The 14,275-nt window shown below is 36.7% G+C and overlaps 1 protein-coding gene across 1 annotated transcript in view; it reads left to right on the forward strand.

Annotated features, from left to right (window-relative positions):
• Nucleotides 1-13,536, forward strand: part of Col5a2 (collagen type V alpha 2 chain) — a 131,513-nt gene extending 117,977 nt beyond the window's left edge. The window contains exons 45-54 of the mRNA XM_028887045.2: nucleotides 483-536; nucleotides 2,284-2,391; nucleotides 2,907-2,960; nucleotides 3,779-3,886; nucleotides 4,261-4,314; nucleotides 6,445-6,552; nucleotides 8,355-8,646; nucleotides 10,673-10,860; nucleotides 12,152-12,391; nucleotides 12,662-13,536. Coding sequence (XP_028742878.1) covers nucleotides 483-536; nucleotides 2,284-2,391; nucleotides 2,907-2,960; nucleotides 3,779-3,886; nucleotides 4,261-4,314; nucleotides 6,445-6,552; nucleotides 8,355-8,646; nucleotides 10,673-10,860; nucleotides 12,152-12,391; nucleotides 12,662-12,808 — 1,353 coding nt within the window. The 3' untranslated portion in view covers nucleotides 12,809-13,536. The remainder of the gene's footprint in view (nucleotides 1-482; nucleotides 537-2,283; nucleotides 2,392-2,906; nucleotides 2,961-3,778; nucleotides 3,887-4,260; nucleotides 4,315-6,444; nucleotides 6,553-8,354; nucleotides 8,647-10,672; nucleotides 10,861-12,151; nucleotides 12,392-12,661) is intronic.
• The last annotated feature ends 739 nt before the right edge of the window (nucleotides 13,537-14,275 follow it).

The following is a 14,275-nucleotide window of genomic DNA, read 5'->3' on the forward strand; positions in this document are numbered from 1 at the left end:
CTGAAAGAATTAGTCAGGGATTTCACAGCTAATTTTATCAAAAGATAAAAACGTAGTTCTGAAAAAAATCAAAGTAAAATGAGGAAATAATAATATACACTTTAAAATGGAATATTATATAATATAGATGCAGTCATCTGGTTTCAAAACCTTAAAAATATTATTTGGAAAAACAAAATGAGAATTCAGACAAAATGTAAAAGAGCAGCACTGTAGATGTGATCTATTTCAATGTGCCTGAAGACTTCTTTTTAAAATTGAGAACTAGAAATGAATAATTAGAGTAAATAAGAATATGGTAACTTTACAAACAATTGAAAATAAAAAGAAATTGGTAGCCATCTTTCTCCTGCTGAGGCTCTTGTTGAGTGCTATTTTATAGTTCAAAGACAAATAAAACATATTGGTCCATTTCCTGTTAACTGGGATGAGAGTTTAAAAATCTCCTCCTGAGCCAACGTCTCAAACACTGTTCTTTTTAGGGACCAGCTGGTAATGATGGTACCCCAGGACGGGATGGTGCAGTTGGAGAACGGGTAAGTGGAATGCTACTGATTAGAATATTAGAGCCACATAAACCTGAAATCATTTTATTCTAGTGTAACAACAACAACAATAATAACTACTCTTTCTCCCCAGTGCAGCTCTGACTTTTCTGATGGCAAGCTTTTTAGTAAGGTTATAACCTTGGATAATCTTTTAAATGAAATAATATTTGAATGCTTGACAAAGTATTACACACATTTTCAAGAGCAAGGAAACAAATTGCTTTCATATTTGGATGAAGATGTAAATGGATCTTCTGAATTTCCATATCACTCACATAGCTGAATGACACCTACATTTTTCTACTCATTCCCTAAAGAGAATAACTTACAAGGATATAAGCAATGATGATTTCTAAATGATAGATATGCTGTGTATTTTTAAATGAGGCCTGTGTTGTGCTGACAATTTTCCCAGGTATGTCGGCAGCTGAGTCCCTTTTGGTGGTTGCACAGCTGTTAGGAAACAGATCTGGCCACCACCGACAAGTCAACCACATGACACTGAGTTTTCTGAATCTATTTCCAAATACCTTAAATATGCTTAGTACTAGTGTTTATATGCTAATACCAGACTTAAAATACTTCTGCAGAGTAACGACTCAAGAATGCTATCATATTATTAACAAGGGGATGGAGAAGCTTAGAGGTTCTTGGGCTAAGACTCTCCTTATCTATCATAGCCACAGAAATTTTTCTAACATCTGGAGTCTTTGCCTTTGCTGGTGTACACATGCAATGCAGAAAGCATTCAAAGGTCTTGATGTGTACTCCCTGAAATATTATTGCAGCTTCTTGAACCCTCACATGTACTTTAAATTGCTATTTCATTTTTAATCACAAAGTTAAATGCATACAACACAGGCAATTCCCTATAAATTCCAGTTGTATGCTTTAAATAACTTACTTTTCAAAATTTTCTCTTAAGTGTATTGTATGTGTGTTCTTTAACTTAGATGCAAGTATTTGTTCTAGCTGCCAAATTAATAAGTTAAGTAAGAATTAATTTCTGCCAGGAGATAAAGTTTGACTCCATTTTTGAGTCATTAATTATGTCCACATTAATTATGCAAGCTCATGTCACATTGATTTCACCTGTACCAGCATAGTGAGATACTGTCTGGAGCCCTGTCAGATGGGTCATCTGAGTGAAAGGAGGGTAGACTCTTTGTCTCCCAATTCTTCCAATCTGAAGACATCTTTGTTTGCCTCCCAGAAGCAGTTGCTTTCAAGGGCATTGTACCATCCAGGACTGCAGCTAGCATGCTGTTTGCTCTTCTTCCATGAGGTGGGAAAGCTAGGAAGCAAAGAACTCTCAGAACCAGTTTTCTGAGAGACTCTGTGGAGCTGAAAATATAGGAAGTGGTCTCCTTAACGTTTTCCCACTCTGGAATTACATTGTGTTTTACAAATGTGGACAGTCCTTTGAAGACTGCTAGTCTAGGAAATCAGACTAGTAAATGTTAACTTCTGGAGGTGAACACTCCTGTACTCTAACAATGTGAGTGTAGGAAACAAGAGTCAAAGGTTGGTAAGATCTGAAGCTGAGGAGAAACAATCCTATTCCCTTGAATTTAATTTATTGACTAGTGAATAAAAGTAAAATATTTAAGTAAATAATAAACCAACATGTTTGAAATGGTATATTTTCATATTGTATATAATGTGAGCAATATATAATATTGTTGCTGATATAGAATAAATGTTTAAAGAACAATATTCTGTCTGTTGTTGTCAGGGTGACCGTGGAGATCCCGGGCCTGCAGGTCTGCCAGGCTCTCAGGGTGCTCCTGGGACTCCCGGGCCTGTTGGTGCACCAGGAGATGCGGGACAAAGAGGAGATCCTGTAAGAAAGTCAATTTCACATTGACATTTATATGACACTGATATGCTATTCTGTAATGATGAGTATATGCATCCTATCCTGTATATGTTGTTAGCTAAGAACTCTAATTAATAATAGACAATTATGAATGAAATATATGCATAGTTTAAAAATGAGTTGCTTCTTGAATGTGGGTATGATTCTTCTATCAGGATTACTTTAATAATCTAAACAGGTTGTGATTTATATTAACTGTGATACATATAAATAAAATTAAGTAAACAATGTCATTTAATAGTCAACTAAGTTGAACCTCGTTTGGTAAAGCTAATAAAAATATTCACTATAATCTGTTATTAGAGTTAGTGCATTTTTACTTGATGTAGAGACATTTGCTGGCCTTCATTTAATTACTTATAATTGTGTACATTATATTTATGTATATGTTTATGCTTATGTTAATGTATTACTATTATCTTTACATTCCTATTTACATTTATATTTTAAGATAATAAATTTTATGAAATGTTTTCTAGGGTTCTCGCGGCCCTGTAGGACCCCCTGGCCGAGCTGGAAAACGTGGTTTACCTGTAAGCTCTATTTTTTATGAACAAATAAATGTTTTCTTATATAAAATGTATACCTAAAGAAGAAATATAATTTAAGATTCTTAAATAGCAAGGAAAAGAAAGGCTGCTGGATAATTACTGACCCAGAGAAGCCAGAAACTCTGTGAGACGGTAGCAGTAATGATGTGTAGTGGGATGGGTAGTGGTAATGATATGTGCTGGGAAAGGTAACAGTAATAAGGAATATTTCAGAAAGGTAGAAGATAGATTTTTTTGAAAGATTTTATTACAAAGAAACTATGCAAATGGCAGTGCATTTTAGAGCTGCACTAAAAAGCACAAGGGAATTGAATTTTAAGTGATAAGGAGAAGATTGAGGACACTTCAGAGTAACAGAAACTCTCTTGCATCAAATGGACAGTAGTTCAGGGGGCCCAGGGGAGATGAGGTCCTGAGAAATCAAAGACTGACAAAGCTTCCCCAACTAGTGGCTTCCAGGTCCATGTAGATTTCATGGACAACATGGATGGTGAGTTTTTAAAAAAGTTTGCCGTAGGTCATAGATGAGAGCTAGAGAGACAGGAAGCAAGCTGTCCTGAACAGCAAGAGTGTGTCTCAAGGATGAGTTGCCAGTGGGATGCTAGTTTAGGGACTGTTTATATAACTTATGGCAAAAGCTATGCTGAGGCATGTCGAGGTAAGCTGAAGTATGGGAAGTAAAAGTTATTGAGTTATAATTTCAAAGAAATTTTAAAAACTATAGTAAATATAATCATAAAGAGTAAGATCACAAAGAAATTGTAGTCTAAGGAGTAATATTAACGACTGACTGTTTACAGGGACCCCAAGGACCTCGAGGTGACAAGGGTGACAATGGAGACAGAGGTGACCGGGGTCAGAAAGGCCACAGAGGCTTCACTGGCCTTCAGGGTCTGCCTGGCCCTCCTGTAAGTTACTTGTTTAAAGGTCCTTCCCTGCATGTGAGGATATACTGGTGTATTCACAGGACCACCTATCCCTCCATGAAATAGATGAATGCTTTTGTATATCATTTTAATTAAAAATTATCTTGATGAATAATTATATAATTACCTAATATAAGTATGCATACATAAGCTATAATATTATGGGGAAGAAATGGAGCAAAGAGCTACATACCCCGTTACCTATACAGTTGTCTCTAGTACTAGTTGGATGTTAAGGAAGTTAATGGCTTCATTTCTAGTGCTAAAGTTGGTAACAGCATACTTTTAAACATAGAATGCAGCCTGATGCAAGATTTAAATGTCTTAGCAGCACTTTGAATATTCTTTCTGTGTAGGGTCCAAATGGAGAACAAGGAAGTGCTGGAATCCCTGGTCCTTTTGGCCCAAGAGTAAGTAACAGAAACTCCTAAGTGTCAGTGTGTATAATACACGCTTTAGTGACACAATATTGTTTCTTGAGGACAATATTCCTGCTATTAAATATTGATTGCTCATGTTCATTGAGGTTGACATTAAATGTATGGGACAAACTTAGCAAATGATTTAAAATAGAAATACCCTGAAATATGGCACATTATGTGTTGTACTGTGAGTCCACAGTAAAAATCTCTTACCCAGATTTTTATATGTTCTTCTATTCAGTTTCTTATTTGGGGTTAAATTTCCATTAAACATGAATTCTTAGACATGACTGGACATACTCATGAAGTGGAATAGATTTTGGAGATAGACATATTTTGTTCTTTAATTGTGATAAAGCTCTAGAAGACATTTATACAAAGATAATTTGGAAACAAATCATAAAAGAGAATCAATAGGGAGGCTTTTAGAAATTCTAAACTCATATAAATCTACTTCTTGTAAGTCATTGTGTCATAAGACAATTCACACAGATACTTAGGAAAACAGAAAAATTTAGAAAGATGAATTAGCAAAATAAAACACTATATTTAAGTACAACATAAATTTACATAAATTGAGACCAATATTAAGAAGAGTGCTAAGATGTGATGAGGTTCTGTGATATAAGTACTGAGAGGTTCAACTACAGCAAACACTCAACTTACACCATTTCCTTCTAAAGTAATTGAAATTCCAACCAAATTTATTAACAATTAAATGAAACAGTTGTTACCAATGAAAGTCAGTGATTAGCATGTGTTTTAGTTAGGATTTCCATTGCTGTGAAGAGACACCAGGATCATGGCTACTCTTATAAAGGAAAACATTTAATTTTGGTGGCTCTCTTACACTTCAGAGGTTCAGTCCATTATCATCATGGTGGGACATGGCAGCATGTAGGCAGACGTGGTGCTGGAGAAGTAGCTGAGAGTCCATCATCTTTCAGGCCATAAGACATGGTCTGAGACAATGAGTAATATCTTGAGCATATGTGAGACCTGAAAGCCTGCCTCCACAGTGACACACTTCCTCCAACAAGACCATACCTCTTTTTTTTTTTTTTTTTTTTTTTTTTTTTTTTTTTTTTGTTTGATGCAAACGCAAGAGGATTTATTAAAGCTTCTATATAGAAGGGCAAACCCCGCTCCTAAGAGCAAGAGCGCATCTTACTGCAGCCACATGGGATTTTTAAAGGAAAAACCCACAAAAGCCATAAGATTACAATTCCCATACAATTTCATTTCACAAGATCATGAACTGGGTACAGAGTGATCACAGAGGGGGTACAGTTACGTCAACAGGTATATTCTTCCTGAAACCTCAATGGGGGATATCAGGTCCGGAGTGGAGTTTACACAAAGGTCACAGTGGTCCTTCCTGGAACACCTGCAACTATCCCAGTCACAGTTGAGCACATCTCTTAACAGAAATCTCTTTACATTATTATATGGTTGCAGGGGAGATTGAACAATGGCTAAGTCAGGTTGCCCTTGGAACTCGATTTTTAGTTTCTCATTTCCTGGTGCTTGAAGTTTCTCTTTTCCTGAGGCTTGGGGGTGTAAGCCTGAAGGGTTAGGGTCTTTCATTCCCCCATTTTCTTTTTGGCAAATTTTAATCTTAAAATTATGGTATTATATTTGGTAACTCATGACCTATTTTAGTAACTCCTGGCCTGTAATGGCCGTGCATAGTCCATGTGTAATTAGCCATCTTGTCTCTATGCCAGGGAGTTTTCTTTTGACCCAGCATTTCAACCTTTTCTGAACAAGGAAAATGGGATGACATATTCTCTTCTGGAACTGCTTCAAGCTGGCATTGGGGCGCCGAAGACCATACCTCTTAATGGTGTTACTTCCCTTGGGGGCCATTTTCTTTCAAACCACCACAGCCTATTAGTGTCTTTAACTTAATGTTGGTCCTTTAACCAGAATTAATGATGGACAGTTCCCACTCAGTGAAATTGTAAATGTAACAAAATGTTGAAAGGACACTTATTAGTTATTAAGACTGGAATTTGAGCAATCATGGTAATTATTCAATCTCTGTAACAGTTCTTTTATTATCAGAGAAACATTGCAAAGTCTTTCTTCTAAAATGCAGTTTTTGTGTTCTGACAGGGTCCTCCAGGACCAGTAGGTCCTTCAGGCAAAGAAGGAAACCCTGGGCCACTTGGACCCATTGGACCTCCTGGTGTGCGGGGAAGTGTAGGAGAAGCAGGGCCAGAGGTGAGCTCACAAGTGTTTGCATGGGAGATGCTGACGCCAGATGGAGTCTACCCAATAGTATCTGAGCAACCTTGCCAACAAGTCTTGAGACTCCTAAAATAAACCTAGAAATCACAAGGTTATCCACTTAATTAATTATTTAAAATCTTTTAATATATAGTATTTAGAGCATACAAAATGAGAGCTCAAGATACCAAGTCCTTGAATTGATAAATATCAAGCTATGATTGCATTCTTATAGAAGTTGTGCAGCTAATGTATTGTTTGAAATTACATTTGTCTTAGTTTGCTTTCCTGTTGCTGTTAAATACTCTGAAAAAATCAAATTATGAAAGAGTTTATTTTAACTTGTAGTTCATGGTACAGTAGGGAAATCAAGGTAGCAGGAGCTTGGAACAAGATGAGTATGTAAGTTTGAAAGTTTTCTTTGCTGAAAATGACATTCAAGATTTCAATTGGAAGTTTCCAAATCCAAATCTAAGGGTATTTAGTATAAGGTAATATCAATTAATAAACCATATTAGTTAGTCTGTAGCTTCTCTGTCCTCAGACATGCATCATTTATCTACACATGTGTGCTGTGTGCATTTATTGATCTGGTGTTTCTTTCATTTTATTTATTGGACCTTACCATGTTAGTCTTTATTCCCCCAGTGACAGTGCCATTGATTCAAATACTTATTACTTTTTATGTAGGTATGTAGGTTTATTTTTGTCATAGTCAAGAAAGTTTCCTACTTCTTACTCCATGAAAAGAAGACAGCTATACAATTTATCTTTGACTTGTGTGGCTCTTGATTTACTTTTTTATGGCTCCGTGGTCTTGGTGAGATAAGGCTCTTCTCAGATTAATGTAATAGGATGTATGGAATCATGATGACATCCCAGAAAATCAGTCATCTGCCTATCCATCTATCTATTGTCTGACTGTATCCCTATCACCAGTCTTTTAGGAATCAGAAAGTATTGGCATAAAGGTTAGGACACTTTACCTGGTGAATGGCAGAGCTGTTATTGGCACATCAGGCTCTGATACCCAGGGCTGTGCTCTCTACCTGAGATGTGGACTCCACCTCTCTTTAGTTATGGGGCTATTTCAGGACTCAGTTCTTCCTCTGAAAATGCAGAGGAATTAATGGAATGTACTCAACTCATAAACTTTGCCACTTTTTGGGGCTTATTTGAGACCTCACATTCCTTAAGTTGTTCCTGAAAATAGAAGATCAGGACACACCCTTATGGCTACGAAAAGGCTAATGGGAACTTTTCTTCAACTTTGTTCAGTACTGAAAATTTTTACATTTACCATAATTCATGTACACACAAAAAGACTTTCTGTCTTTCTTTTTGATTTGGAGGAGCTAGAAGTTCCACATTGGGGGTCTTGTGGTTGTTTCCCTGGTATTTACATGCAGACTTCAGAACCAGATCCCACTCCCTGGCAGCCCTTTTGCCTTCTGCACATAGCTGCTTTTGAAGAATTCCAGTTGTATCTTGTCCAAAATTGTTTGAAAAGAATGTAACTCTGAATGTTCTTCACATGAGATACATGGTGTCTTCAAAGAAGACATCAAAGTGAAGAGTTTGGCTTTAAGCTTTGTTTATCTCAGAGCCTGACTTGTAGATATTTGCCTGAAAAACAGCTCTACATCACTCCCCATTCTTGCAATGCTATTGCTTGGACAGGCCAGCCCTGCCTGTTTAAAAAGCATGAGTCACACTTCTTCAGTAATGATGAACTGGTGTGCCAAGTTGTAACTGTCAAAACACTTTTAAATGTCTTCCCAATTTCTCTGTACTAGGGTCCTCCTGGTGAACCTGGGCCCCCTGGTCCTCCGGGTCCCCCTGGCCATCTTACTGCTGCTCTTGGTGATATCATGGGCCACTATGATGAAAACATGCCAGATCCACTTCCAGAGTTTACCGAAGACCAGGCGGCTCCTGATGACACAAACAAAACTGATCCTGGGGTCCATGCGACCCTGAAGTCTCTCAGCAGCCAGATTGAAACCATGCGCAGCCCTGATGGTTCCAAGAAGCACCCAGCCCGGACTTGTGATGACTTAAAACTTTGCCATTCCACCAAGCAGAGTGGTGAGTAGATAGGAGCCTGTGCGAGCAAAGCATGTTGTTTGGGTTGAGTTATTCTCAACCACAGCCCCAAATAGTTTTTAACTTTATAATTAATGATAGGCACAAAGAAAACTTTCAACATGCCACAGATCTTATAGTTTTGTGGTAGAGACAATTACATGAAAAACTACAGAGTCAAGATGATAGGTTATGAGAAGGCCAGGCAAATATCTTTGACAGCCTGCCCTAATAACTCAATTAAGAACTAGACCTCTGTCCCTGCTTCTTGGTACTGAGCAGGCAGGTTCTGAGGAAGAGCCATGAACAAAGGACAATCAATTTCCAAAACCTCTGATAGCAAGGATGAGGAGGCCTGGTATGTGCAGTACCAGGCCTGAGCCAGCCCCCACAATCAGCACATACTAGGCCAATCAGCCTCCACAGTCAATAAGCTCAAGGTAATAATCAAATAAGGACATTTAGAACTTGTCCAGGCCTGACCAAAATTGGGAAAACTGTAGCCTTAGCCAGCCTCTGACTAGCCCTAGCCAATTAGAACATACTAATATGATTGCCACTTGCTTAAACCAATCATATCTGAAATGACCTCACTGTCCTAGGAACTCTCCTTAGCTATGCTTAAAAGAAGCCTGTGAGCTTCTCTGGGGTTCATCACTATTTTGCCTTTATGTGGGATGAACAGCCCCAACATGCTGGTAACAAACACTCTTGTTGATTGCATACATGGATGATGGTCTTTGTGGTACTTCTCCAGGACCCTAACAGGTAACATATAAAATAGAGTAAAATAAAATAGAGTAAATAAAATAAAATCCTATCTAAAACCTAATTTTGAGGAAGTGGTCCCAACACATACATATGTACATTCAGAAAATACTTGCTCCTGCATGATTAAAGATGCTTTTTTTTTTTTTTTTTTTACCTACATGATCATTCAGAATTGTAATTAGGTGAACCATTGAGAGCCCAGTAAAGTATGTTTCCCTAAATTATTTGCATATGGAATCTATTTGTTGTAGTTTAATGTCCTGACAATCACTCTTTTGCAGTCCTTCCTGGCAGGATCATGTAGAGTGAGCTTTTAAGGCAGTTTGGAATGAAGTAGTGTTTCTACCTTAGTAGTATGGCCGTGTTCCAAGTTTGCTTTCTCCAATAATTTTAAATAATCTAATTAGACCCAGAAAAGGGGTATCTAACTCCGTGAAAATGAGCTGTAAAATACCAGAGCTTCAGTTAATTTTGAAATGACACCAACAGGGACAATTAAAAATGTTCTCTTTAAAAAAATACACTTTTCTTATTAACTGTATAATTGATATCTCCCTTCTCATTTTATTCAAAATTTATTTTTTATAATTTGCATATAATAGCATACACATATGTATGGACCTACCTAACTAAATACATATGAGTAAATATATTTGTTTGTATATATATGTGACTATATATCAAACATCAAGCACTGTCTTGGTATATTTTGTTTTAGAATCACTTGGATGTTTTGAGTCTCAAATACACAATTTGGAAAAGTGCTTTTGAACTGGGGAAGGCTCCCCATGCTTAACAGTTACATTCTTCCCTATATGTGTATCTGAGTGGTTGCATGCATGTGTATTTGTGTGTTCACACGTGTGTGAGTGCATATGACTACGTGGAGAAAGTTGACATTAGATATTTTCCTCAATTACTGTACATCTTACTTGTTAAGTCTCATTTTTTAGCTGAGTGCATAGCTTATTGTTTTAGATAGTCTAGCTGGTCAACTTACCCTGGGATTCCTGTTTCTATCTTTGTACACACTGGGACTGCAACTGGGCCACCATAACTACCTAGTTTGTACAGATTTGGGGGATCCCAACTCAAGTCCTCATGCTTTTACAGCAAACACCTTCCCTGCTGAGTCTTCTCCCCATTCCTGTAACAATTCCATTTTGAATGAAGGATCAAATCTCTATTGATTATTTTAGAGATTCAATCATATTTGAGATAATCTTCATTTAACAAATATTTCTATCTTGAAAAATAGGTGAATATTGGATTGACCCTAACCAGGGGTCAGCGGAAGATGCAATCAAAGTTTACTGTAATATGGAAACAGGAGAGACATGTATTTCAGCAAACCCAGCCAGCGTTCCACTTAAAACCTGGTGGGCCAGCAAGTCTCCTGACAGTAAGCCTGTGTGGTACGGTCTCGACATGAACAGAGGGTCTCAGGTGATTTAATGTGCACTCTGAATTATAGTTCTTACTTTTTATTATTTATTATGCTTCCACATTTATTAAAACTGTGCTATTATTTTTGACTGGGTTTAAGTTTACTATGCTTACTTTTAAATGATATGTTCTCACTAGAAATGCAAAATATTTTTCTAAAAAGTTTTATCAAGATTAATTAATAGGAATTTATAATTTTTATTTTTCTTTTTAGTAGAATGAAATAAATAATTGTTAATATTAGTTCCTTTAATACATGTCACTGACTATGGAGTACAGTGGGAGCGGTTGGTCTTGTCTCAGCTCCAGGAGACCTGGGTCATAATTGGAACTTATGAAATTACTGCACCTTTTAAAACCTTATAGCTACTTTAAAGTAAAGGTGGTAAGACTAATGTCACTGTCTCTGTGCATGTTAGTGGTTAGTGTAGTGTTTAGAAAGATAAATGATGATACATGTTAGATAAATTCTTAAAAGAAGGAAATCCCTTGAAATCTGTGAGGTGTTACTTAAAGTCTACTCATTTTTCTAATTAGGTGAATTACGTTATAATTTTTCAGAGTTTATCAGATCTTGGTGTTTCATGTTACAAAGTCAGCGTTTCACCCCAGCTTACTTCCTCTGATTCCAACTTTGCCCCAATTAACATTTTATGAAAGTGTTTTAATTCAGCATATGATAAGCTAGACTCTACTTTCATTTAGTGAAAATGAAAATTTAAACACAAACAGGTGAAATGTAGCTGAACCAAAATAATCTGTCAGAATCCACAATGCTGCCCTTGAATGCAGAAGTCAAAGCTGCAAATGAAGAGAAAGAGCTCACTGGAAATGAGTTTTGGGCATTTGTGTTATACAAAATAATATTTCTGATATGTATGTAACTGTTCAGTAAAATAGATTTATACTTACACTTAATTCCTATTTTATTCTAATTAGTGAAAAAACTGAATTGTATTTATTAAGTATAATGTATAGAATATATATAAAATTAAATCAGATTTAAAAATATTTAATTTTTCTCTGGGAAATTAAAATAACTTTTTTGTTCACCTCTCCTTTGAGGTCATAAGGACACAGGTACTTGTGACTATGGATAGATATTTGAAAATATTTTCCTTTGTATAGGTACAATATCTTATTATATAAAAACTAAGTAATATTTTTCACATTTGATTTATCTATAGTCAGTCCTCTATCGTCTGTCTACCTGTCATAAATCTGCCATCTCTTCGGGTAGCAGTTTTAATCCTAGGTATGTCACGTTACATAAACTACTCTGTTTCTCTAGTTCACATATGGAGATTACCAGTCACCTAATACAGCTATTACTCAGATGACCTTCCTGCGCCTTTTATCCAAAGAAGCCTCCCAGAACATTACTTACGTCTGTAGGAACACTGTGGGGTACATGGATGACCAAGCCAAAAACCTCAAGAAAGCTGTGGTGCTCAAAGGATCAAATGACTTAGAAATCAAAGGAGAGGGAAACATTAGATTCAGATACACCGTTCTTCAAGATACCTGTTCTGTAAGTGCTTTTGAACTACACTTTTTTTGTAGCTTCTTTTCTCAGCAAGTAAAGTTACTGAATCTCACTTTCAATCATAAACTTCTGTAAGTCTACAATAGAGAAACGCTGATTTGCATGTCTCCTTTCTGGGAAGTGGTGTCACACTTCCCAGAGCTGTATAGACCACTGCTTTTATAATACAAAAAAGCTGCCTTGGGAGGGTGCTGCTGTGCAAAATTCTTAGAAAAAGAGTGTATACCATTCACCTATTTCCCTATTGAATTCCAGAAGCGAAATGGAAATGTAGGCAAGACTATCTTTGAATACAGAACACAGAATGTGGCCCGCTTGCCCATCATAGATCTTGCTCCTGTGGATATTGGCAGCACAGACCAGGAATTTGGCATTGAAATTGGGCCAGTTTGTTTCATGTAACAGAAGCCCAGAAGCATCAACAATGAGCACTGCCATCGATGACCACCACCTCGGCAATGCGCACTGCTACCAATGACCACCACCGTTCACAAGAACTTTGCCTGTTTGAGGTTGATCCTGAGACTCTTGAAGCAATGGCTGGTCCTGTATCAGCTTTTGTACATACAGTCTGAAGTGCCTGGCCTCCTGATCCTTCAGAATATTTATTTTACTTACAATCCTCAAGTTTAATTGACTTAAAATATTTTTCAATACGGCAGTTTAGATTTCAGATGACCAATGACAATGACCACCTTTACCAAATAGTAAACTGATTAAAAAAATAAATACATTTTCATCAATCCATTTCACTGTAATGAGTAAATAAGTTGCTTAGTATTTATGAGGAAACTCTTCTTCCTAGCAGGTAGCTTACAGAGCGGGGTGAGTCAAACCTCAGCACATGTTGATTTTGCTTGGCTGCAGTCTGGAAAGTAGAGAGCAGTGCCCTTCTGTGTCCTCTTAGTCCCAGATCATCCATGAAAAATGAATGCAAAATATTTTACTTTGTGGCTGAACCTCTCATGCAGGTCTTGATATTGTACTACAATTATAGAAATTCTTAAATGAGAATAATATATCACCTTTCCACGTTCTTAAATGAAATCTTTAACCAACACATAGAACTTCATAGAATTCATTGAATTTCAGGAGAAAAAAAAACCCATAAAATTGCTTCAACATTCCAATTTACTTTGTAAAGTCTGATTCATTTATATTTTTTTCCTCATTCAATTTTTTTCATTTTTCTTTATTAAGAAATTTTCTACTCACTCCACATACCATCCACAGATCCCCCTCCTCCCTCCTCCCATCCCCAGCCCTCTTTCCCAAGCCACCCCGCATCCCCACATCCCCCAAATTGAGGTCTCCCATGTTGTAATCTTTCAATAAGATAGAAGTTATATTTGTGTTTTTATGTAAGAAGATATTGAATGCAGCAACAATAACAAAAAACTCAAATACCCACATAACTTTCTAAACACACTCAGTAACCAAAGTTGAGACTCCCTACAGGTACAATCTCATTTTTCTGAAGCCTGTCATAAAGGAAAGATCTAGAAACCCAGAGTTGTGATGATCACTCAAATCAAATGTGAGGATTAGAATTAGAACATTCGTAAGAAAATATGACCCAACATTTCTTAGCATGAGCTACCTCATCTCTAGAAGCTGGGATAGACTTCCTGTTCTTGTTTATACTTTAGATATTGAAAGGTGCTGCGCTTCTGTTGTTAATCCGAGACTGGAGATAGGCAGGGCTGAAATAGTATTATTTTTTCTTTTAATGATGGTGCTAAAATTATTTCTATAAAATCCTTTAAAAATAAAGATTATTTCATCAATGCCATTTGTGAACACAGAACTGTTAAACATCCCATTTCTGAGAGACAGAACATCATTCCAGGGCCTGTTGACTGTTCTCAT

Source organism: Peromyscus leucopus, chromosome 13 (genome assembly GCF_004664715.2).
Source record: "Peromyscus leucopus breed LL Stock chromosome 13, UCI_PerLeu_2.1, whole genome shotgun sequence".
NCBI lineage: Eukaryota > Metazoa > Chordata > Mammalia > Rodentia > Cricetidae > Peromyscus > Peromyscus leucopus.